Source organism: Lethenteron reissneri, chromosome 33 (assembly GCF_015708825.2).
Source record: "Lethenteron reissneri isolate LAM-NWPU_2019-01 chromosome 33, ASM1570882v1, whole genome shotgun sequence".
Taxonomy (NCBI): domain Eukaryota; kingdom Metazoa; phylum Chordata; class Hyperoartia; order Petromyzontiformes; family Petromyzontidae; genus Lethenteron; species Lethenteron reissneri.
In genome coordinates, this window is record NC_083811.1 from 4,542,338 (window position 1) to 4,565,819 (window position 23,482).

Here is a 23,482-nt window from a genome sequence, read left to right on the forward strand (position 1 = left end):
GCGTGACTTGGTGATCTGCAGTGACATGATCATTGGGTTGTCCCTGTCATTGGTCAGGTTGATTTACTTTGGCACTTTGGTTCTTGCACGTCGGGGTTTTGTGCACGACCCAGGCTCAACCTTGCTAAGCCTCCCAAGGCTTGACGAGACGGGGAGCATTTCGATTTAAAGCTTTCGTGACTGCAGGGTTCTTTCGGTAAAGTCACGTAGAATGGAAATAATAAAATAATACAAAATTTATTTTATTATAATATTATTTTATTATTATATAATATTATATTCTTTTATTATGTTTTATTTTTCTTCTTTTATTATTTCCATTCTTTACCGAAAGAACCAAGAAGAGATGGGGATCATTCCGGGTTATTTGGTCACACAGTGAAGATACCCACGACTTTTCATTCCATTGCATCATTTTAAAAAGAAACTTCTTTATTCGTCACGACAGTGGCAAAGTTACAACTTTACAAAATCACGCAAAACACGGGGTTCCAGGATTAGAGTTTTGCGGTGCGTGCGCGCTTCCCGTAAGGACAGCATCATCACAGAACCCTGGTCTCTGTTAAGTTAAAAAGGAGAATAGTTTAAAATCAAACGAAATCGTAACTCCGACAAAGTGCAATTTGAGAACCGTACGACCGCAAAAAAAAAGAAGGCAATGGCCGGGCCGTGGCTCCAGACCAGGTTGTGTAAATCGCAGGCGAGGATGATTAAGTTATGAATGAATTCATTAGAGTCAATTAGAGGACATCAAGAGTCGATGCTTATTGACCCGGTCAGCTGGGAGGCTACAGCGGATACCCTAGATCCCTCTTCTTGGTTCTTACGGTAAAGTCACGCAGAAGGGAAGTAATAAAATAATAAAAATAAAACATAATAAAATTATTCTCACGACGTTTCGGCCACAACGCAAGCAGCCGTCCTCAGGTGAAAACCAGGTCCGTCGAGGCGACAGAGACTCTGAAAACCAGGTCCGTCGAGGCGACAGAGACTCTGTCGCCTCGACGGACCTGGTTTTCACCTGAGGACGGCTGCTTGCGTTGTGGCCGAAACGTCGTGAGAATAATTTTATTATGTTTTATTTTTATTATTTTATTACTTCCCTTCTACGTGACTTACCGAAAGAACCAAGAAGATTAATCTCTGCAGTCACGAAAGCTTTAAATCAAAACCCTAGATCCCCTTAACTGCCACGGCGGAGCTGCGATAGGGCAGCAGGCCTCTCGCGGTTCCGAGTGAAAATTCGGGCCTCTTAACATCTTAATCTGGGCCAGAGGGGCGGGGGGCCAAGCAGGGCCAGGGGGTGGGTGGTTATTCATTTTCGTCAAAAACCCAACAACCTGCCGCTTTCCTTGCCGTGGCTGGTTGGGCACGGATTGGTTACACCGTGGAAGAAACGAGATCTTAGTTGGAAAACCTGACGTCGATCTCACTGCCGAACTGACTTGGAGGTGCAGCACGGTAAACAGACACTTCCACACTCCGCCAACACGGTTTGTTTTCTCCCTCCAAAGCATCCAAGAAATGCAAGTATCTACCGCAGGGTACAGCCACCTCCGTCTCCGCACCCTCCACGCACATCTCCATCGGCGACAGCTGTTGACGGAAGCAGTCACTGGCGACTCGCTGCCGACTCAAAGACAATTGCGAGCCATCGCGGCGCATCGTCAGACTTGTCAGCGTTGAGCTTGGCAGCTGCGGCCAGCCAACCCGGTAGAGGCAAACAGCATCGCGTGGTGAGGAATGCGTCTTCACAAATTAACGCGAGACGCGGCGGAGCGCAGGGAGGACCGACTCACCAAGGAAAGACCGTGGCACAAGTCTACGGGACTCTACGTGAGTCGATGGGTGTCCGTGTAATTCATCGGATGACCGGGGTTGACTACATCCAACTCTCTGCACTCGAGATACTCCGTTTAGGTTTGAAACAACGGGAATCAAACCCAATGCTCTCAGTGGTGCCGGCTCAGTGGGAGCCACCCGGCCACCCTCTGGCGAATTCTAACAATCTCACTCATGCCACCGTAAATTCATGGGAATGGTAAGAGATTGCTCCCTCTCTCTTTCTCTTGGTAAAGTTCAAGGAACCGGTACAAAGTTTGTCACCGAGACTCGTTACACGTGTGCACTCAAGCAGGTCGGAAAATATCATTCAGCTTCGACCCACAGCGGCGGTTTTGTGTCGCGTCCACCTTGCGTTGTGGACAAAGGTGGAAAAATGCATGGTGACCCAACTGCGCGCCTATTTTATCGCCAGCAACACAGTTTCGGGCGAGGCTTTCATCGCAAAAAAGAAACCGCATTTTGTTGTTGTTGTTGTTGCATTTCTGTGCGACGATCGGACGAAAGCAGCACGGGCGGCCGCTGCATTGGGCATCTTCATCGGCTGGAATCACCGCGATGAGCAGCCGTAGCATCGGCAACATCGACCACGTCCTGGGCTGCTTCTCCCTCGCCACATGTAAGACTCCCCGAGCAGTGAGAAGGTGAGGGTGCACGGATCATCACCAAACAGGCGGCGCGGGGAGTGGGAAGCTGGGAGAGGTAGAATGGAGAAGGTGGTGGCCACGCATGTCACGCACGTTCGACAGCTCGGAAAGCCATGTCCGGGAACTGTGATGTAACCTACCGAGTGTGTGGAGACGGTCATGTAGGGGGGAGGGGGGGGGGGACAGCACTAGCTATGAAGGCAGTGGGAGCACCTTTTAAATCCACACAGCAGGGCCCACGTGAACCCCGCTACGCCACAGATGGGGCCTCATTCGTTGCTTTCGAAGCATCACCACTGTTGCTCACTATTCATTCCCGACGACACCCACCACCCCACCCCGTCACCCCACGCCAGCCCTAGGGTCCCAACGCCCAAGTCCCTCTCAGATCCGATCCCCGCGCCCGTCTCTCCCCGCGGAAGATGTTCCTCGTGCCTTGCTCCACGGGCGCTGGCGCACGCCCATCCTCCGGCGACGAAGGCCACCCAGGATTTGTCGTCGGGGTCAACGGCGCGGCACCAAGGACGGCCGCGCGTGGGAGTCGCAGTCTTCGTCGGTTGAAATCACCACGGCGACGGGCAGCGGTTGGGACGTTCCCGGCTCGTCCGCTTCCACTCCACCGCCCGAGAGCCGAGCGTCGGGCGCGCGACAGGAGGCTCCTTTCGTCGCTCTCCCCCCTTTAGGACTTCCTCAGCTTCCCGGCCACTAAAAACAAACCGAAAGAGGCCAATGAGGTTTCGAGGGCGGGTTTGTGGAATGCACCTTAAATTGAGCTATTAAAACATTGGTTTTTATTTTACCAGCTAAGGCCTGCTGGCCAAAAATTGTAGCTCAACAAAGCGGCTTATCATGTGGAAATGTATAGCAGCCAACGTATGTCGATTCTAAATTTGGAATGAAAAACCTGGAGGACCTGGAGAACAATCCACGCGATCACGGAGAGAAAATGCAAACTCCAAATATACAGGCGTCAGGGTCGCGATCAAGCCCACGATCTCCTGCATTCCAGGTGAGGGAGTTAACATCTCGCCGCCCTCTACTGAGACCTCCGAGATCCACCGATGGTTGCCCCCCCCCCCCTGCTTAGCGTGACCCCGCTCCAGGCTGCCACGCTGGGCTTGCCCACCGGGCTGCTGTCCGCACGGCGCCCGGGGCCCTGGAGTCCGCTGCCCCTTGGAGGTCAGGAGGTCGCAGTCATTGGAGACTTCTAAGTCCCGGGCTGAAGACCCCGCCACCAGCTGTTCAGATTATTTGTCTGCTATAAATCCTCACATAAGGCACTTTCATTGAACTATTATTTGTAGCCACATCGCTTCTGACAAAGAGCTATATAGCTCAGTGGGCCTTACCTGGTAAAATAAAAAGAAAGTTTTAGTTTTTTTGTTTAGTTTAACACGGTCCCTCTCTCTCTAGTTCTCTGATTTCTTGAGTCTCTCTCTCCCCCAGTTGCTTCTCACTGATCTTTTTCCTCTACATCGACGGCACTAAGATGGATATCGTTTAAGGGCGCCTTATACATCGTAGTTTAATTTTTTGTGATGACGCAGCGTGCCGTGGGACCTTTTCGTCCGCGTCAACTCAACTCGTCTTAGACCTCGACTGGGTTACGCTCATCGGGCCTCGGCGTCGCTCCTTCCGGATTATTGTGTAAATGCTCGGTAGCGTGACTACGTCGAAACCTAAACCGGTCTGTACACCTCGGAGGACGAAGTAGAATTCACGTGATCAGCTCAGGTTGACAATCTTTCGCATAAACTAAAACCGGTTTCGTCCTCGAGAAGAGCGCCGGCTGGCAGGCTCTGCCGCAGGCCCCCGCAGGCCTGACCACGCCGCTGTCCGCACCAAAGACAGCTCTGTCGAGCCATCACCAAGGCTCCAATCTGGCTCACCCGTGACTGTACACGCGGTGATCTAGAACAGCGCCGAGGCACGTGACAAGAGCCTGCTTTAGCTTCTGAGATGTAACGACGTCAGACACATTGTGGGAGATTTGGTCATAGGCAGGCCGGCTCACTATTATTCTCGTGAGTGACGATATGACCCTAGGTTCGTCTCTCTCGTCGTTGAAGAAAACCAGCCACTGGTGTGAAATATTCTCCCAATGTGTTGAGGTGGGGGGGGGGGGGGCGGCTGGGGAGGCTGAGACCCGACCCCAGCACCGATACGGTGGCGGCGTCACTCACGGGAGATTCTCTTCTTCGCTTTCTCTTTTCGCAGGTTCTCTTGGACCTTCTGCTCAAACAGTCCTGGGGGTGAAAAAAAAACAGAGGCACAGCCACTGTTAAAATGACGGCCACTGCGACTTACACGATTCAAACAACAACAACAACTACAACGGTTTCAACTTTTGTTTCGTTTGTTATTACAGAAAGCACAAATCGTAGGGCAAACTTGCGTCACAGTTTCAGTGTCTCCCACAGGACGCTTTCTAGCGGCAATATCCAGTCACAGGTGTGCATATCATTGCCATCAACAGCCATGACCAATCCACTGCTGGATAAAGGCCGCTCCCAGCCTCGTGGGTGGAGGGTGAGACCGTGATGCCGTGGCGCTCTTTAATCACAAAGTGGACACAAACGTTACGAGGGCGAGATTACTCGTGCATCACGTGCGCAACATCACGTACTGTAGCTCATTTATCACTAATATTGAAAAAAAACATTTCAGCTGTATGTGGCCAATGCCATCTTCTAAGCTTCCGTTGGCTTTGAATATTAACGTACTCCAAATTAATGACACGTGATAGGCGAAGTGAAGAGGCACTTCGAGGGCTGGCTGGTGCGAACAGAACTCGTGTGAGGGACACGAGGCCTCAACGGTTATGGGTTGAAACCGACACACGCTGATTACGCAAGCGTACTTTAAACGCACGCCAGGTACAGTGGGACATGCTCAGACACGATCGACATCTATGCACTTTCAAATTTAGGTTGAAAACGAATTTCTTTAGAACTGGTTTTCTATGCATGTTGAACTTATTTCGTGCCGCACGTAGCCGCGTGTTTAGTTCGTGTCGCTTCCCCCACACCTCCGAGTGGCACGGTTGCCTACGTACGATGCGAAAGAAGTTCAACCCATACACACATGCACTCGTCCCTTCGGTGGTGTTTGACAGCTGCATAAATTCACGCGCACTTCAGTGACACCAAGTGACGCCGCCGCACTCACTCACTCGCGCACGCACGCACCGCGACAATGAGTGGCAGGAAACGCTGCCGACCTTCAGCCCTCATGTTTTATGCATGTTTTCTGGATGACTGTGGCCAGGCCGCGAATTCAGGCGTACCGATCTTACGTTTTGTACCGACGCACAAAACTAGTACGCACGATAACTGCACGCAAGGACCGGGACGGGCATAGTTTTTTTTTTCCATTACGCGCGTCATCGATGTGCGACGTCATCAGCACCCCGTCGTGTCGTCAGAGATGCCGTCGGCAATTTCGGCGGCGACGATGACGACATTGACGGCAATGATGACAATGACGAGCGGGGATTCAAACTGGAAAATCTACCGGAGTTAATAATGGCAACGTTGGCAAGATGGAGAATTCAGAAGGAATAAAAAAACACTTGCCCTGGGTTCAATCACAGGCAGTTACAACCCAGAACCCAGATTCCAACACAGGACATCTCAGTGGTGCTGCTCAGAGCTTTGACCTCTGACCTCAACCTGCTCGTCTCCATTCTGATTATTTCGCTTTGTTTACCCAGGGGAAGCCTCACAGAGTCTCAAGGCTCTTTTTTCAGGTGGTTCCGGTCTTGTTTTTTTCGCAGTAGGGGCCAATGTTGCTGTTGCTGCATAATCCCAATTGAGAAATTTGCAGGTAACTTTTTGTGTGTGTGTATACATATTTTTAAAGCATGTTCATCGTCGCTTAAAACGACCGCTCCCAGAGATCCATTGGCTACAACTCTGCGATCTATGTGGTCGTTAAGAGGGGGTTCTACTGTACATAGGTACAATCAGGCGAACATTGGGGCGCGGTAAAACAAATCAAACCTAACAAACAAAAATAGAAGCCGCGGATCTCTCTAACCGGTCGCTACCACCCCCCCACGCCTCCCCCCACGCCCCCCCCCCCCCACGCACCCCCTCACGCCCCCCCCCACGCCCCCCCCCCACGCCCCCCCCCCACGCACCCCCTCACGCCCCCCCCCCACGCCCCCCCCCACGTACCCCACCACGCCCCCCCCACGCACCCCACGCCCCCACACACCCCACCACCACACCCCACCACGCCCCCCCCCACGCCCCCCCCCCACGCCCCCCCCCCCACGCACCCCCCCACGCCCCCCCCCCACGCCCCCCCCCCACGTACCCCACCACGCCCCCCCCACGCCCCCCACCACGTACCCCCCCACGCACCCCCACGCACCCCCCTGCCCCCCCACCACCACACACCCCACCACACACCCCACCACGCTCCCCCCCACGCCCCCCCCCACGCACCTCCCCACCACCACACACCCCACCACGCCTCCCCCCACGCCCCCCCCACGCACCCCCCCACGCCCCCCCCACGCCGCCGCTCTCCCTGGGCCGCCACGCGAAGCTCGTGGAAGCCCACTGCGCCAGTCTCACCCTGCGTGGGGGTGCAGCCCTGCTCGCGCTCCTGGATGAAGCCCTGGAAGGCCTGCGTCTGCACGAACACTTTGAGGAAGTGGCGCGTGGAGCGCGACGCCAGCGCCTTGCGGAACTGGCGACCGTCGAACTGTTGCGGGTGACTCTCGGTGCCGACGTGGTGGGGGTAGTGCCCCACCAGCTGCAGGTGCAGCTCGATGAAGGCGGCCGACACCTCCTTGTTCAGGCTGGCGGACGCCGACGGCGCTGAGGAGCAGGAGGTAGAGAGAAAATTTGGCGTCTCGTTAGGATCGATCTATCGACGACCGACCGACCTTTTCGTTCGCATCAACTCAACTCGTCCTTGACCTCGACCGGGTTACGCTGATGGGCCTCGGCGTCGCTACTGCCGGATTGTTGTGTAAGTGCTCGGTAGCGTGGCTACGTCGAAACCTAAAGCGGTCTGCACACCTCGGAGGAGGAAGTCGAATTCACGTGATCAGCTCAGGTTGACAATCTTTCGCATAAACTAAAACGGTTTTTATTTTACCGGGTAAGGCCCACTGAGCCGTACAGCTCTTTTCTAGAAGCGATCTGGCCACAAATGATAGCTCAACGAAGTGGCTTATCATGTGGAAACTACAACAGCCAAATACTCTAAAAGCATGTTTCTATATTTTCAGACAAAAACCAGAGGAACCGGAGAAAAATCCACACGACCACGGGGAGAACGCGCAATCGTCAAATATACAGCAGCAGGCGTCACTGTCAGGATGGAACCCCCGCGACCTCCTGTATACCAGGGCGAGGAAGTTTACATCACGCCAGCGGTAGCTAAGATGACGTAACTTACGTGGTGCACGTTAGCGGTCTGGCACTGTGGAGGCGACCGTTGGTGGACCGCAAATACATTGAGAAACTCCCTGCCCTTGGATGTCCAGGCGCCATACACCGGGCTCGCCAGGAGACGGCAGTAGAAACTAAAATTGTGGTGCGCCACCAGTTCCGTCTGCATGGGAGAGTTGTTGCCCCTTCGCACGCGGGCTCTCTGCTTTCCTCCGCATTCATCGATTGTCCGATAACACCTCGATACGTAGAGGGGCACAGAGCTTGGTCAATTGTTGGCGCCGGCTCATCGCGTCGCTGCCATCCTGCCGGCCAACTTTCGTTGGGCTATATTATTTGTGGCCAGGTCGAGTCTGAAAAAGGGCTATAGAGCTCAGCGGGCGTTACCTGATAAAATAAAATAAAAAATAGTTTGTGTTGTGGTTCCTCGCGCCTCTGAGTCGATCTCTGTGAGAACGAGCGAACGCTGTGTGGCGCGTTAGGAGTTGAACTTCATATTGACACCCTTCATCATCATCATCAGCGATCTCCCCGCAGCTGGATGAAGACTCCCTACCTAAGCCAACAATGCTGTCACACCGTCACGTGATCTAATAATCCATCTCGCCCCTACGCACGCGCGCCGATGCCACTGCTGCGTTGCACGCTCGCCGTGACGGACGTCGTCTTGGGCCTGTTCCTTCCCTTGACTGCCACTCTGTCGTTAGTCTCGACCCTGGGTCATCATCCCCCTTCCAGGCGCGTGTCCTGTCCAAGCGCACTTCAATGTTTTCTTCAAAGTCAACGTGTCAATCGTGGCCACAGCTAACATCAGGGTTCTGACTCACAATCGCCGCTCTGCTTGTAGCGCTCGAAGCACTTCCTGAGCTCCTCCACGAGCGGCGTCTGGAGCTTGTGCGGCAGCAGCGTGAACTCGTCGCCCACCTGGGGAACAGAGGAGAGGGACTCACGTGGGCACGGGTAACCAGTGTGTGTGTGTGTGCACGGGTAACACGTGTGTGTGTGTGCGCACGGGAAATACGTGTGTGTGTGTGTGTGCATGAGCAACACGTGTGTGTGTGTGTGTGTTTGTGCACGGGTAACACGTGTGTGTGTGTGCACGGGTAATACGTGTGTGTGTGTGTGCACGAGTAACACGTGTGTGTGTGCACGGGTAATATGTGTGTGTGTGTGGGTACACGGGTAACACATGAATGTGTGTGACACGTGTGCAAGTGACGGGAATGTGAGTAACGTGTCTGTGAGTGACGCGTGTGCGAGTAATGTGCAAGTGATGTGTGCGAGTGACACGCGTGTGCGAGTGATGTGTGCGAGTGACACGTGTGTGCGTGAGTGGCACGTGCATGTGTTAATTCATCCTCCTTACCTTTTTGAGGAATTTTTTTTTACACAAATCCACCAACAGAACCTGAAAGAGAGCAACGGCGCACGACTCAGCTTCCAAGGGCACTTCTAACACATTCGAATGGGTTAAATATCAAAACAAAAAAATTCAAATCCCTTTCACAATCCACTGCCGGATGAAGGCCTCCTCACGAATACACGCTGCTGCCCCTACTGTGCACAACCGTGCCAGGTCACGCGCTCGCCCCCACAGTTGCCAGAACGTGCCTCCTGGACAGAAGTTCACTTCACTCTCTGCGGCCTGGATATGGAACTGCCGCCCCTGAACACTTTGTCGGCGGAATTATTGGTTCTGGTCTTCAGGCCTTCAAATGGCGAGCTCACACATGGACATCTCCTAACTTCACCACACGCCCTGTAGGACCGAGTCTTTGAGCTTGCGGTGAAACGATGATTCTGCCGATTAAATGTAACATTGGCTGATATGGCGATTGTTCACAATTGCGCCCAATTATCAAAAAACTCCCTGTTGTCATGGAGGGGGGGGGGGTTGTTTGACCATATTTCACCACGCTGGTCAAGTCAGGGAGCATAGAAGTTAGATTAGAGTACAGTACAACAATATAATTTGCTGCGTTGCCCTCTGCTGATGATGTAGCACCACACTTTCCATGCACTATCCAGTCACTATCCAGGCTCAGCTTTGGAGATCTCACGAGAATGGAGATGACGGAGCAGAGTTGGGAGAGTGTGCGTAGAGGGGAGTAGAGAGAGACGTGCGATGACAAGAGAGCGCGTGGAGGGAAATCGAGATGAGCGGGGAAGGGAGTTGAATGAGATGAGGGGGCGAGATAAGAGAGAGTGTGGATAGGAGAAGAGTGAGGTGAGAGGCAGAGAGAGGGTGTGGAGGAGAGTAGAGCGAGGTGAGCGTGTCCTCACCTCCTCCATGGGCTGCCCATCGAGCAGGCCGAGCGAGCTGCTCTGCAGGCCCATGATGAACGGCGTGGGGGAGCACACGGTGTCGATGAGGGAGGGCGGCAGTACGGGGATGTACGTGTGCTGCCACGAGAAGGGGTAGAGCAGCGCCACCACCGCGTGGATGCACCGCGACAGCTGGCTACAACAACAACAACAAAACAATAACAACAACTTGATCTGGAGAAGCACGGAGACCCGTAAGAATCTTGTTTTTTTTTTTGCGGGACCCAATAGCCACCGAATGCTTCTCTCGAGAGTTGAGATGAATGGTCGATTAAATCAATCGACTGAAACGTGTAATAAACGCATTTTTCTTTTGTCGTCCATGACTCAGACTTCTTTATTAATTGCAGCCCCCCCCCCCCCACATCTTGTCTCTCGATGGTGGCAACCCCCCCCCCCCCCCTGTAAACCACGCCAAGCGTACCACAGCGTGGGAACGGAGAAACTGGCCCGCGATTAACTTCGCGGTCCCGACAGCCGCACGCGCGCGGGGGGGGGGGGTGGTGCTACTCTTGCGTTGACACACCGCTCGCCCGTGCCGCGCCCCGTCTCACCTGAGCTCCTGGGCCACGAGGATGACTCTGCGCTCGAGCAGCAGCGACACGAACACCTGCACCACCTGCTCCACGGAGAGGCTGGAGAAGAGCGTGCCCAGCTCCACGTGCTCCAGCCGCGAGTCCAGAGGCCGGGTCAGCTTGATCGTCTGCGCGACAGCGAGCGGGTGAGCCATTGCATCCGAGGGGGGGGGGAGCTCGATGGGGGATGGGACCCCCTGCACCCCCCTCCATGATGAATGCCCATCCCCACTCCCCACTCCCGCCTTCTAAATGCTTAACTCAAAAAAATGCGGTTAAATATCGAACACCAGTGGCGGTATTCTTTCGAAGCTCGTCCGTTCGGTGAGCACCCATAACCGTAACTTCACCATACGCCGATGCACCGATGTGCTCGCCTACAGCCACTTAAGAGGCGCTACGCGTGTCAGCTCCCCGTAAGTGTACTGCTGTGTCCAGCAGCCCAGCCACCCAGCCATGTTTGGAGAGGGGGCCGGACAAAATGCGCAACGGAGTACAATTAAGCGGAGGGTGGCGCAGCCTTATTCTCGTACACACGGGGGGGGGGGGGGGGGGGGGGGAGCAACAGCTGGAGCAGAACGCACGATCGACAAAATGAGACCGTATCGTAACCCGGTCCTGTTTAGCGTTTCACACTCGTCGAAAGTTTATTTAACCGTGTGTCGATGCCCCTTGGTGGGAGGAAAGGATGGGGAGCGGGGGGGGGGGCGGCGAGGGAGGGGGGGGTGGAGACTCACCTCCGTGCCTCGACCCGGAATGAAACTCTGCACTTTGACGGTTTTCCCCGGTGCCGGGAAGGGCGCGTCCTTCAGGGCTCGCACAAACGGGTACACCATGGCCAACGAGATCTTCCTCCTCGTCTCCACCTCCTCCAAAATCTTCACAAGGGGAAGGAGGAGTGGGGCGGCGGACGGGGAGAGCGGAGGGTATCGGGAGATGCAGGCAAAGCGAGCCGCTGTGCAAGAGCGGCAAGGCACGTAGAGATGAGTGGCTGGCGAGGAAAGCATCTTGCGGGCGTACCGTAGAGAAGAGCTCGAAGCAGCCAAGTCGGCTGATGATGCAGTAAACCTCTGACGACCGGTCCTCCTTTCCTTCTGGCTGAAACAACAACAGCAACAACAGCGATACATTTCACTTTTTGGACTTTTTTTCTCTCTCAAATTTATCCCAATTGTGCTATCAGAGAAATGTCAGAGCAGTGGAACCCTTCTCGTTAGATAACGGCCCATGGAACCGGATATTACAGAGCTACCACTGATATCTCTTCAAGTGACCTCTGGTCCACGCAGCAGAGGGCAGTTCGTTCTCACTCGCCCTGTTAAATAGAGTAATAATATTCGACAGCCAAACTCATATTTTAAACCTCAAAGATGGAATTTGACTAGATTTAGAACAGAACCAAATTTTAAGCCATGTTTTTTTGCGTTTGTCTTTGTGTGTGGTCATTGGCGGCCCATCTTAGACCTTCAACTCCCTACGCCTTGAGAAACAGCTTTAAATCACAGGCTTGTGTCTGGATTTGAACCAGGGTTCGCAGTGGTGGCAGGTCCGCGCTATGACCTCCGAGCCAGCCGGTCACTTCAACAACGGAGACTTGTGATGACACCGCAGAGAGAGGGAGGCTGCGTACAGGACGGAGCTGCAGCTGGATCGCAGTCGTTCGGCCAAATGAACACGTCGATCCAACAATTCAACTCAAAACTCTTACGCTCGTGATAGGTGCATCCAATCGTGCGCGTGAAAACCAATTAATTACGCACATTGTATGATACAGAACCCTGTGCCACTGCTCCAAGCACATTTCAAACTTTTACAGGCTGGACGGAAAAGCCACACAGGTGTGGATGGCAGGTACGGTGGGTCAGAGTGGCGGCGAGAGTGACATAGATCTTCACTTCTAGATTTGAGGTTTTCGTGACTGCAAGGATCCATACATCAGGTGGTAGTCCCACCTGATGACGGAAGCTTGTGTTGCTTCCGAAACGTCGTGACTTAATTTAGTTATTACTATTTTTTATTTTTATTTTTTATTTTTTATTTTTTCACCTACGTGACTTTACCGAAAGAACCAAAGAGTATAGATCTTAACTGTTAACGTAAATGATCATCATGTCAATCGCGAACTACAGATGCACACTCCCATATACAATCTACCGCATGTTAACGAGTAGGCGTGTAACGATTCATGGGCTCACCGATTAATGACAATTCTTAAAGGTCACGATAACGTGCGTTGAACCGCGTAAGAAACTCTACTTTTGTATTCACGTACGTGGCACGTAAAGGTCACGTGACCCCTCCAGCCATGAGAGGTGCCACCGTTCACCGTCGTGCAACAAGATCATTAAATCGTGAATCGAACAGCTACCCTGTAATTATGACCATTCAGCGAAAATCACTGAGTAGCGTGCGGAGAGGATCATTCTACCCCCCCCACCGCCCCTTCCCCCCATTAAACTCTGACCACACGCAGGTTCCTAACTGGAAAAAAGACGATGATCCATCCACCTGCCGGCAGCCGAAAACCTATCTCCGAGACACTGGGGGTGGCCAAACGCAGCAGCGCTCTCTCGCGAGCATTATTCTCATTCCCAGCAGCGCTGTGCCCCCAACGGCAACAACACCCAAGCAAAAGGGAAGTAATTTCTAGTTGTCAGCCCGAAAATGTCTTCGGCAATGAGGAACTCCTCTTTTTTTTATCGGGTTTTAAAATATATATATATATATACGTAAAGAACAAGAGACAGTTTGGTTCCTTAAACGGTGGCATGGCAGACAGGATGCAGTGTTGATCCGGCTCTTGTCAGTATCTCTTGTTTCTGTAATGCGACGTGACTCTGTGGCTGCCTCCCTCGGCCTCTTTTAACCCGGTGTGTGCCGTGCGTCTTATCGTCACCATCTCACTATTGCACCCGTCTGTCCCTTCACCCAATCGTGATACGAAATTTGGAAAAATGTTGCTGGCTGGCCGGTTAGCTGGCGCGTGGTAACGTCACCGCATTGAGATGGGGGTCTACGCGTCGCGCTGACACCACCCCCCCTCACCCACCCTTCAACCCAGATGTGTAGCCCATGCAAATGCCTGGGCAGTGTTGGCACACATTCAAGAATATATATGTGTAAAACAAATTTACCTCGTTTACCAGTGTCCAGGGTGTAAAGCAACGCACAGAGAAGAGAGACGTAATGCCACGTGTACAAAAACATTTAGACATCGACAGGACGCGCAGCAGGACATGTTCATACATCGTCACGTACATTCATGCAGCGTAAGGGCAGGGACAAGGCAGCACCAAATGAGCATCACACCGCTCGGATTTTAGTCCGGAGAATGTATTTCTCACCGCGCGAGATACCCATTGAGACAACGAGTCTCTGTTTCTAAGGGGACCTATGATACAATCGCAATGCAGACACAACAGCAACCACGACAGAGGCAGCACTGTACAACACTTGCAAAAAAACCACGAAAAATGCCAAACGCACAAAATAGATGCGATGTCAGAGTAAACATTTTACAGGGTTAAAAATATATATTTTTCCACGAATCGGCGATAGAAAACAGCTAACGACGGCCACCTCCTCTTTCTCGTTTCTCCAAACCTCTGTTCCCAGGAAACACAACACATGGCTTGCTGCCTTGTGTAAGTCGGCACAGGCAAGTTGTCCCACGCACGAGCAACTCTGCAGGTTCATGCGGGAGGGAAGGGGGGGGGCGTTACCCTGCCCAGCACTCGTCTCAGATCTTGGGATTGACATTAAAGGCCCTTTTCGATCGTGACCTCAGCCCATGATCCAGGAAAGTGAATTAAAAATATTCAGCAGTTACTGGCGAGGAGGGGGTGTCCTGAGGACTGGAGTTGAGAAACGCCTGTCTGCACGACACCTTGTCACGACAGGGGTAGTAGTGTGCGCGTGGCTTTTGCATGGTGGGGAGCACAGGTGGGTGCATTTGTCAGGCAACTCAGGCATGACACGTATGTATGGTGAACTTCTTTCACGCACCGTACATAACAAACCGTGCTAGCCAACAATGTTCTGGGTGTGTCCCTGTGACCTCCTTCCAGCGAGACTTCGAACCTTCACGTGGCCTCAAAGCGCACGTAGCCCAGGCAAAAGCGCTGCGGTGACATCGCCGCCACTTTAGCGGGGGAACGACGGCCGCGGTCGTTGCCGTGTAGGTTTTGCCATCCGAGACACGTACCAAGAAGCGACGGCAGTATCCAAAGCGGCGGGACCCGTCGATGTTGGTCAGCATGAACGAGAACGTCTCGCTGTGGAGAGAGAGAGAGAGAGCAATGGCCGCATCGTTAACGCGGCGCAATCATTTACAGCGACCCCTTGCTGCTGCTGCTGCTGCTGCTTTACCCGATAACAGTCTCTCACCTTGTGCCAATCACATCAATGCAGGCGTGTTCTTAGCTTTTTTCGGTAAAGTCACGTAGGTAAAATTTTTTTATTAATAAAAGTAAAATAAAAATAAAATAAAAATCACGACGTTTCGGAGGCAACACAAGCTTCCGTCTTCAGGTGGAACCGTCACAGCACTTTTATTAATAAAAAATGTTTACCTATGGAACTTTACCGAAAAAAACCTAACAATATGAATCCTTGCAGTCACGAAAGCTTCAAATCTAGAATGCAGGCGTGAGTCGCCACGAATGTGCCCCGATTGCATCATATCGCAGAAGCTAAGGCGGTTAGAGACCCCGGTTAGCACCCGGATGGAAGGTGGCAGGCTGCCTGGAATCAAGTGGGAGCTGTGTGCGTGGGGTAGCCGGGAGAGTGTTGGTGGAGTCATGCCCTCCCTCGCATGAGTGGTGGTGGTGTTCTCTCTGGATGATCTGGTTTCCTCCCACACGCTGCCAAACACTCTCATTAATTTATTCTGTGCGAGACGCTTTGGATGTTACACCCCTCCTCCCTCTGGTTACCAATGGTGTTCTTGCTCATGCCAAACACACGACTTGGTCAAACAATCCAATGCAGGACACTTATGGAAAAAGCCTCGGGGCTCAGCTAGGCTATTCAGGGTAAACAATTGGCATTATTATTATAATTTGTTACTATGCCTAACATGGGAGCTTTTTTAAAAATGCAGCAGCATTGTGTCGCGTGCTGCTCCAGTGAATGTTTGGCATCCGGGTGAGACTGTCAATAGACCCCCTCCACCCCCCCAGTCTGTCTGTCACTTGGCATTGTACACAGTGACGCAGTCGAGCGGTTACAGAACGCGTTTCCCATTAAACGAGAAACGACTGTAACACCTGCTTAAATATATCAGTAGCAGAGTGAATGCTATGGCAACAGACGAATGGGCAGACGGGGGATCAACAAAAATGAGGACAGGCGAGTAGAGCATCGGCAAGCAGACAGACAGACTACAGACCAACAGAGAGGCGGGCTGACAGACCAACGTACAGGCAGACCCACCCCAGATGCAAAACGACCGACAGATGGACACGATGAACAACCGACTGGCGAAGAGACGGAGCGACAATTGGGGCAGACAGACCGACAGACCAACAGAGCTGCAGAAAGACAAACCAACACAGAGGCTGACAGACAGACAGAAAGAAATAATAATAGAACAAAAGCTAAACAGCAAGACCAACAAGTGGACAAACAATACTTGTATTTTTCGATTTAAAGCTTTCGTGACTGCAGGGATTCATCTTCTTGGTTCTTTCGGTAAAGTCACGTAGAAGGTGACTTCTACGTGACTTTACCGAAAGAACCAAAAAATACTTGTATTTATTTATGTTTTGTTCACCTCAAATGCATTAACCCTACGCCATCCTGTCATGCGCTGATATTTCTACCCAAAACTTCTGGTGGCTGGAAGTTCATTGCCCTGTGGCGTAACATGCCCAGGATAGACGGCAACATAGAACCCCGTCTGAAGTCACATCAGGCGAATTTATTTGATATGCCCTGAACAGTCTGTCCACATGCCAATCGACTCTAAACTCTTTCATAACCTAAAGTTGGAATATAAGTTGGAATGAGCAATATTAATTGGCTTATAATTTTTACGAGATGCATTATTTTTGGCCAGCAGTCAGCAACTCACCGAACTCGATTCCGGTTTAATCTCAGCCTGGTCGACGCAAGTTCAGGGCAGTGATTCTTAACCTTTACTGCAGCCTTGCACCCCCCCAATCCCCCTCTGGTTCTCAATCGTAAAAAAAAAAAACATTTATAATGTTTATACCTACATAGGTTTGATGAAACAAAGTAGCTGTAATACATGCCCGTGCTTAATTTGTGTTTTTGATGATTTCCCTCATACATAAAAAAAAAATCTGGCCACGTCTCGCAACCCCCAGAAAGGGCATCTCGCACCCCAGGTTAAGAAGAACGGCTTGTGTCAGGGGTCTCTCTGCGAGTCTGTTGATCAACATGTAACTCAGTGGTGGCAGGGCTGTAACCATCGCTGCACGACCACTTGAGAAACCGGTTTAAACAAGGTTGGGGGGCGGCTGACACAGCCGGATTCAGAACCCAGGATCCCAGCGGTTCCGGCTCGGCATCCGCGAAAAGTCCAAGTCATCCCCCCCCCCACCCAGCCACCGCCACGTCCTGCTACGCGCTCGCTTGCCTCTTGAGCTGGGAGTTGCTGTAGCTGTCAGGCCCGTCGGGGAAGCAGAAGAGAGGGATGACGTTGCAGAGGTTTTTCTCCTCCTCCCTCATGGCTTTCGTCATGTTCTCGGGCTGCATCGCAGAGACGCACGCACACACACGCCGCGGGCATTAACAGCGGCACCACTTCGAGCCTCCGCCAAACGTGCTAACCTCCGATTAGCACGGTTGGCTACGTACAATGCGAAAGACGTTCAACATACATAGACGTACATAGAACCCGGCAGACACCGACGAAATTTCTCCACCTATGCTGCAAAAACTAAATTTAAAAAATCTATTCTAACGACTAAATCACTCAGGAATGCACCCAGATCTCGTCAAATTTCAGAAGCTAAGATGGATAGTGGCCTGGATAGTTCTTGAATAGACGACCACCGCACATTACCAGTTGAGACCGGCTGCTGTGGACTTTCGTGGTTATCAAGCCAAGCGCTAGTGTGCAGCAAAATCCATTGTTGTACTGTGCTTCCATGCTCCCGGGGTCTACGCCACCCGCAAGGCGATGTACGCTCAACTGATCTAGATTTCGAATGCGGGCAATCGGCGGTGCTGGGTTACCGCACTTCCGCGGCCTTTATTGCGCCCTTTCTTCTTCTGCCCACCATCTTGCTCACCCCGCGGTGTGAAGTTGCAGGATCGTACCGCCACACGTCCAGCAAACATTCACCCTCCCGCGGCGATTAAACGGATTGTCGCGAATCAGGGTCATGCTAAAAGAATATATATTTTTCTGATAATAATGCCCTTTGCTCATCAACTGCATCAGTTGCACTGTCTGCGTGTATCGTTCGTGCCGACTGCCGCCTCTTTCCTGTGTCTTATTCGTTGGGGTTGTTTTGTCAGCTCCATTTGCTTAAAAGTTTCACTCATCAGCATATAATTCGCATATCATTTGCATACAATTTACATATAATTTGCCTCTAGTGGCTGCAGAAATCACGTGAATCAATTACAACAAGTAAAATCGCCAATTGCCCATTCTCAATGGATGAATTGTGAGTGTAGGAATCCGTATTAATTGGCGATTCGACGCGTGGTTTTCATGCTCATTTCACTCTGCTCCCCTCCACGCACGCTCTCCGCTCCAGCGACCAAGGCTTTCTGTCAAAGCCCCCAGTAGTCAACCTTGGCACACCGGAAGGTCGCTCATTCTCCTCTGCTGCCCCCGTCGCCTGGAACTCCCTTCCACCAGGCATCCCGTGCTGTCAACTCGCTGCCCTCTCTGCAAGTCCAGGCTCAATCCATACTCCTTTTTGCTCTGCTTATGGCCGACTGCCCCTCGCTGCAAAATAAATATTCCCACTGTTTCAACGCAGCGTCGTAAGATTTGCGGTCACATTTAGATGCTATGTAAATACACGTGGTGTTTTAAATGTATGCGCATTAGCAAGTCGCGGTTCCGCAACTCAAGTCTCACTTGTACTTCCCTGAATTTTCTTGCGAACCCAGAAATGCATTCGTTTGCAAAACCAAACGAAGCAAATGGCGCAACGTCGTTAATTTTTTTCACCGATCACCAGTGACAATCATGAGTGCGCAGCAAATTCTGTATGCACCAAACATTCATTAATTATACACGTGCCGCTAGCCATTGGGAGCGTGTAGTCTCATATCATGCATGCCCTGAAAGGGACATTCCCCACTTGTGTTCCCCGGCTATTACTTTCAATTGACCGCATGGCTTCTTCTTCCCGTCGTGTTCCCAGTGGCGAGCACATCACCACACTCGCCGCGGGTTGCCTGCTGCAAGATCTCGTGCAGTGGTCAGAGCGAGAGGTGTCACACGCTCGGCCTCTCATAGCCACAATCGCAGCAGAGGTGGCGGCGGCGGCTCTCTGTTTTTGTGGATCGTCGCCACGTGGCCAGAGGTGGATCCTTGACCTGCCAACCTGGGTGCAGAGGCGGTGCAGTTTTCTTCATTGTCAACCCCACGACTGCTCCGGCGGGGGAGTTGTTCGCCGCACGGCTGATTGGCGTTCGTAAAGCTACGGGCCTCCACTCCAAGGCTTAGGGAAACTGAGGGTTCCGTCTCGTGTTTAGCCGTGACGACGCCCAGAGTCTTCATGATGTCTCCGGGTAAAAAAATAAAAAGTCCACCTCGTATTTCATTTTAGTTATTTTTTTGCGGCTGAAATTTGAGAATATTTTGGAAATACCTCCTGGTCGTGCCGTGACTGAAAAACTAGGAGCACGTGCTGTGGTGGAGCTCTACCCTCATAAACAAACAAAAACATTGAGGAAAATGATGGTACTGAGCACCACATGCCCTCACCACCCATTCTCAAATCTGCACTGACCAGTGTGGTGAAGTATGGTCAAACTATCGCTGTGAACGGACACAGTATGGGGTGAGGAGGTCTTCATCTAAATAGTGATTCGACAAAAGGGCTGTCAAAATCATAATTATTATTAACTATTCCAGAATGAAGATATGTCATGCAATTAACAATGCAGTCTCATCAGAACAAGCTCTGAGAACAGAAGCGGCCTTCGTGTATCCCACACAATAACGCACGCGTTGTTTTACCATTGTATGCTCTGTTTGGCCGAATGATAATTAATGTAACGAGTAAGGTTTTCAGACAGGTGGCATGGCATCAACCCAGCTAAAGGGAAGAGACACAAACAAAACCCCTTTCTGCATTTTTGGCTATCCGACATGGACAATAATAATGGAAATTTCGCAGGGTGTGTGTCTTTGTTTTTGTAAGTGATTGTGTGTCAATAAATGCATGTCCGTAAATAAAACAAAGGTCAAATTGACTTCTTCTGCTCATCTCTTTGCAGCCCAGAGCCATCGGTGGATATTCCATGTTCCTATGGCGAGTCTATCCATAAGACAACAACTTGTGGCCAACCACAAAACGGTACTTATTTTATCGACCCCATAGGAAGGATGATGGGTTGAGTTAACCAAGCCCCACTCCAACCAGGATTTGAACTCGCAAATTTACAGGTGCGAGATGTTCATTTTACCGTGAAGCCACCAGGCCGGTTATATAATACAATAAATGAGCAATGTCTCTCCTTCGTGTATCTGTCTCTTTACATAATAAAAATACATTTCTTACACAACCCATCAACCACACGGCCTTCTGGGAGTGCACCATTTCAGCAGCATTGTTTGAAGACAAGCAAACTCCACACTGGTTTCAACACGCAATATCCCATCAGCAGAGTCAGACTCGCTTGAATCAATGCTTGTGAACTCCTGATCTTACAGGCAAGGACCCTCTGTTTACGGTATGGGGTCCTAGTGCGATGCAAAAATCACGTGTTGGAGTAAATGACTTACAATTATCATTTGCGCAGTTGTGGACAATGTAAATAACAAAATAATTAGGCCGACAATATTTCCTTCACACACGCGTCTCAACAGATACAAATAAAACATCGCTTACTCATTCTAGATTTGAAGTTTTCGTGACTGCAAGGATCCATACTCTTTGGATCTTTCGGTAAAATCACGTAGGTGAAAATAACAATAAAATTAAATAAAAAAGTGATAACTAAATTTAGTTGTTTTCACTTACGCTTACTCATTCTCGCTGTTTAGGCATGTCTATGGATAGATGAACATGTACACATACCCGTCTACCCGTAAATACAACTGCGTATTTCTAACCGAAAGTATGCAGCAAGTAGCGACACGCATTCACGGTTGCGATTCTACGCGGGAACGGACGGCAACACGCCTCTCGCGTGGCTGCCCTCACCCGAACCTTCTCACCTTGGGGAACTGGTAGGTGATCTCTGGGACAGCGACGGGGCTGCCATCCCTGCCGGCCTTCAGGGACACGATGACGATGTACTGGAAGAGCTCGCGGTCTTGGTACTCGATGAGATCGAGCTCCAGGGTGCGGCGCACGGAGCTACCTACGCACACACGAGGCACGGATCGCACCGTCACGTGGGATTGCGAGGGACGCAACGGTGATCCGAATAGCATCGCCGCGTCCACAGCCGGCGGGATCTAGAACACGCGGCACAAGCTCCGTGCACGACGCGAATTTCAACGTTGAAGTGGCGCAGGGCAAACTTGTGGGATTCAACAGACACACCGATTAGGGAGTCCACCACCACCAATCTGCCTTGCAGCCGCAACACGCGGCTCATCGGCGAGCCCGTCGCCACACTGCCAGGTTCCCATCTTGCACAAACAACGGAAGATGCGGCGGACACCGACCGCTACAAGTGGACTGCTCCTGTGAACGCCAAACCCATGGACCACGTCGTAACGTCGCACCGACCCCAACTATACATGTGTAGTGGTGATAACTACTCGCTGTTCGCAAACTAAGAGAGCGGATCGTAAACAAGGTTTTCCCGCTCAATCAAACGGTCAGGGTCAAATGGGGTGAGGTAGGATCCAAACACCAGATTGGGAAGGATCAATCGGAGGGTTCCACAAAGTGGCCGGGGATTGGACAACCTGGCCACGATCAGGTATAAAAGCCAGAGCGCTGAGAGCTCTTGGCCAGTTCTGCTACACGAAGACCCAAGTCGGCCGAAGACATCTAGGACCCTGGACCAAACCCTCCAGCCCTTATCAGGGCTCGGGCTCAGTGTAACCAGTGGTCGGGGAGAGATCCCCTAGGTCCAGCCAGAGGACGCTGGGATAGCAGGGAGATTAGAGAGCTGTACAAGGTCCGAAGCTGTACCTCCTCAGGGTAACGGGTGAGGGGACCATATACCCCTTTGTGTGATAGGGACTGTGTATTAAGACAATAAACAGTGTGTGCCATAAAGAAGTTTGGAAGTCCTTCCTTTACAACACCACACATGTGAAAGGCGGTGTGTGGGTGGCCGTATGTGGATTTCACCAACCCGCATATTCTGAATCACTCAGAATTGAATCTCCAAAAATTGCTGTTCGATGGCCGTTCAAGGTCATCGTCGCGAGGAAGCACTGAGCAGCACGTCGCATATCCAACTCACTGGGGAACCGTGGTTGACGCAGTTCATTTCAGCCAGAACGGTCCGGAACTCTGCTCCGAGAATTTTTTAGACACGCCAAAAATTCTCGCAATAGTTTACCCTAAGCCTTGTTTGTAGGATCATAGCAAAGTTTGGCTACAAAAATGTAGTATTACAGTATTAAGGGTATGCGTACCTTGTACTGTACTCCAGTGGTAGTGCCTTATGCCAATAAGCCAGTTCAGCAGCAATAATAATGCTGTACAAGTATTTGGTTAGATCGCGTAAATATAAAATGTGTCGTGAAACCCGCCACCACACGACACGACCAACTAGTAAGGGTTGTCACCTAAACACAACATGCCAATTCGTCACTAGTACAAAAATTAAGCGCAAACCGTTTGAAGCACGGGGTGAAAGGTTCATTTCGCCGTGCTCTAGAGGTCGGTGAATGTCCGTGGAAATAAAAACAGCATTACTCCGTGCGAAAAGGCCACGTTTATGAACGTGTGTCAGTAAATGGCAGCCACACGTTTCACGGGGTGTGGGTGGCTTAATCGGTCAGGGTGGATAAGTGACGATTGACTCCGGAGACGTTGCTACTGTACGCATCTTGCTTCGTCTACAGAACTGGGCGGGGTGACGCACGCCTGTGGGAGGCGATGGTTGGTGGATCATGAAGAGATTTGTGAAACTCCCAAACCCCGCTGGGCTGCACGCTAGCCGGCCACGAGATGGTAGCACAGCAAGTGGGTTCATGAACCTGTCTGTTGCGGACTTTCAAGCGTTATCCCTTTGTACGTATGGTGGACTTAATACACGTTCTCTGCTTACGACTCGGTGAGGCTCTCCAGGGTAAATATTTGGCATTTCAGTTTCATTAGCAGCGGCAAACATTAGGCTGACGTTTTACGCAATTGCTGTCGACAGCAGATGTGTTATAGATTAAATTTTACCGTGGACTTGATCGCGAGAAGAAACATGCAGCACATTGCGTACATTTAAAGAGCTGAAGAGTGCATTGCCATAGCATGTATACATAGTCTATATTTAACTATTAAAACGCTAAAAAGCAGTAATTTACAAGCTCATCGGCGTCTCAGATTTGCATAGCGGAGGAGCG

General features: G+C 51.4%; 1 protein-coding gene across 8 annotated transcripts in view; it reads right to left on the minus strand.

Annotated features, from left to right (window-relative positions):
- Positions 1-1,013: 1,013 nt before the first annotated feature.
- Positions 1,014-23,482, minus strand: part of LOC133350235 (DENN domain-containing protein 2B-like) — a 44,400-nt gene continuing 21,931 nt past the window's right edge. For all 8 annotated transcript variants that reach the window (XM_061564356.1, XM_061564359.1, XM_061564355.1 and 5 more), the window contains 12 exons: positions 21,173-21,318; positions 17,399-17,511; positions 15,002-15,071; positions 11,818-11,895; positions 11,535-11,675; positions 10,777-10,925; positions 10,181-10,358; positions 9,264-9,305; positions 8,725-8,821; positions 7,073-7,318; positions 4,673-4,735; positions 1,014-3,194 (listed from right to left, as the gene is read on the minus strand). In XM_061564356.1, coding sequence (XP_061420340.1) covers positions 3,169-3,194; positions 4,673-4,735; positions 7,073-7,318; positions 8,725-8,821; positions 9,264-9,305; positions 10,181-10,358; positions 10,777-10,925; positions 11,535-11,675; positions 11,818-11,895; positions 15,002-15,071; positions 17,399-17,511; positions 21,173-21,318 — 1,349 coding nt within the window. In that variant the 3' untranslated portion in view covers positions 1,014-3,168. The remainder of the gene's footprint in view (positions 3,195-4,672; positions 4,736-7,072; positions 7,319-8,724; positions 8,822-9,263; positions 9,306-10,180; positions 10,359-10,776; positions 10,926-11,534; positions 11,676-11,817; positions 11,896-15,001; positions 15,072-17,398; positions 17,512-21,172; positions 21,319-23,482) is intronic.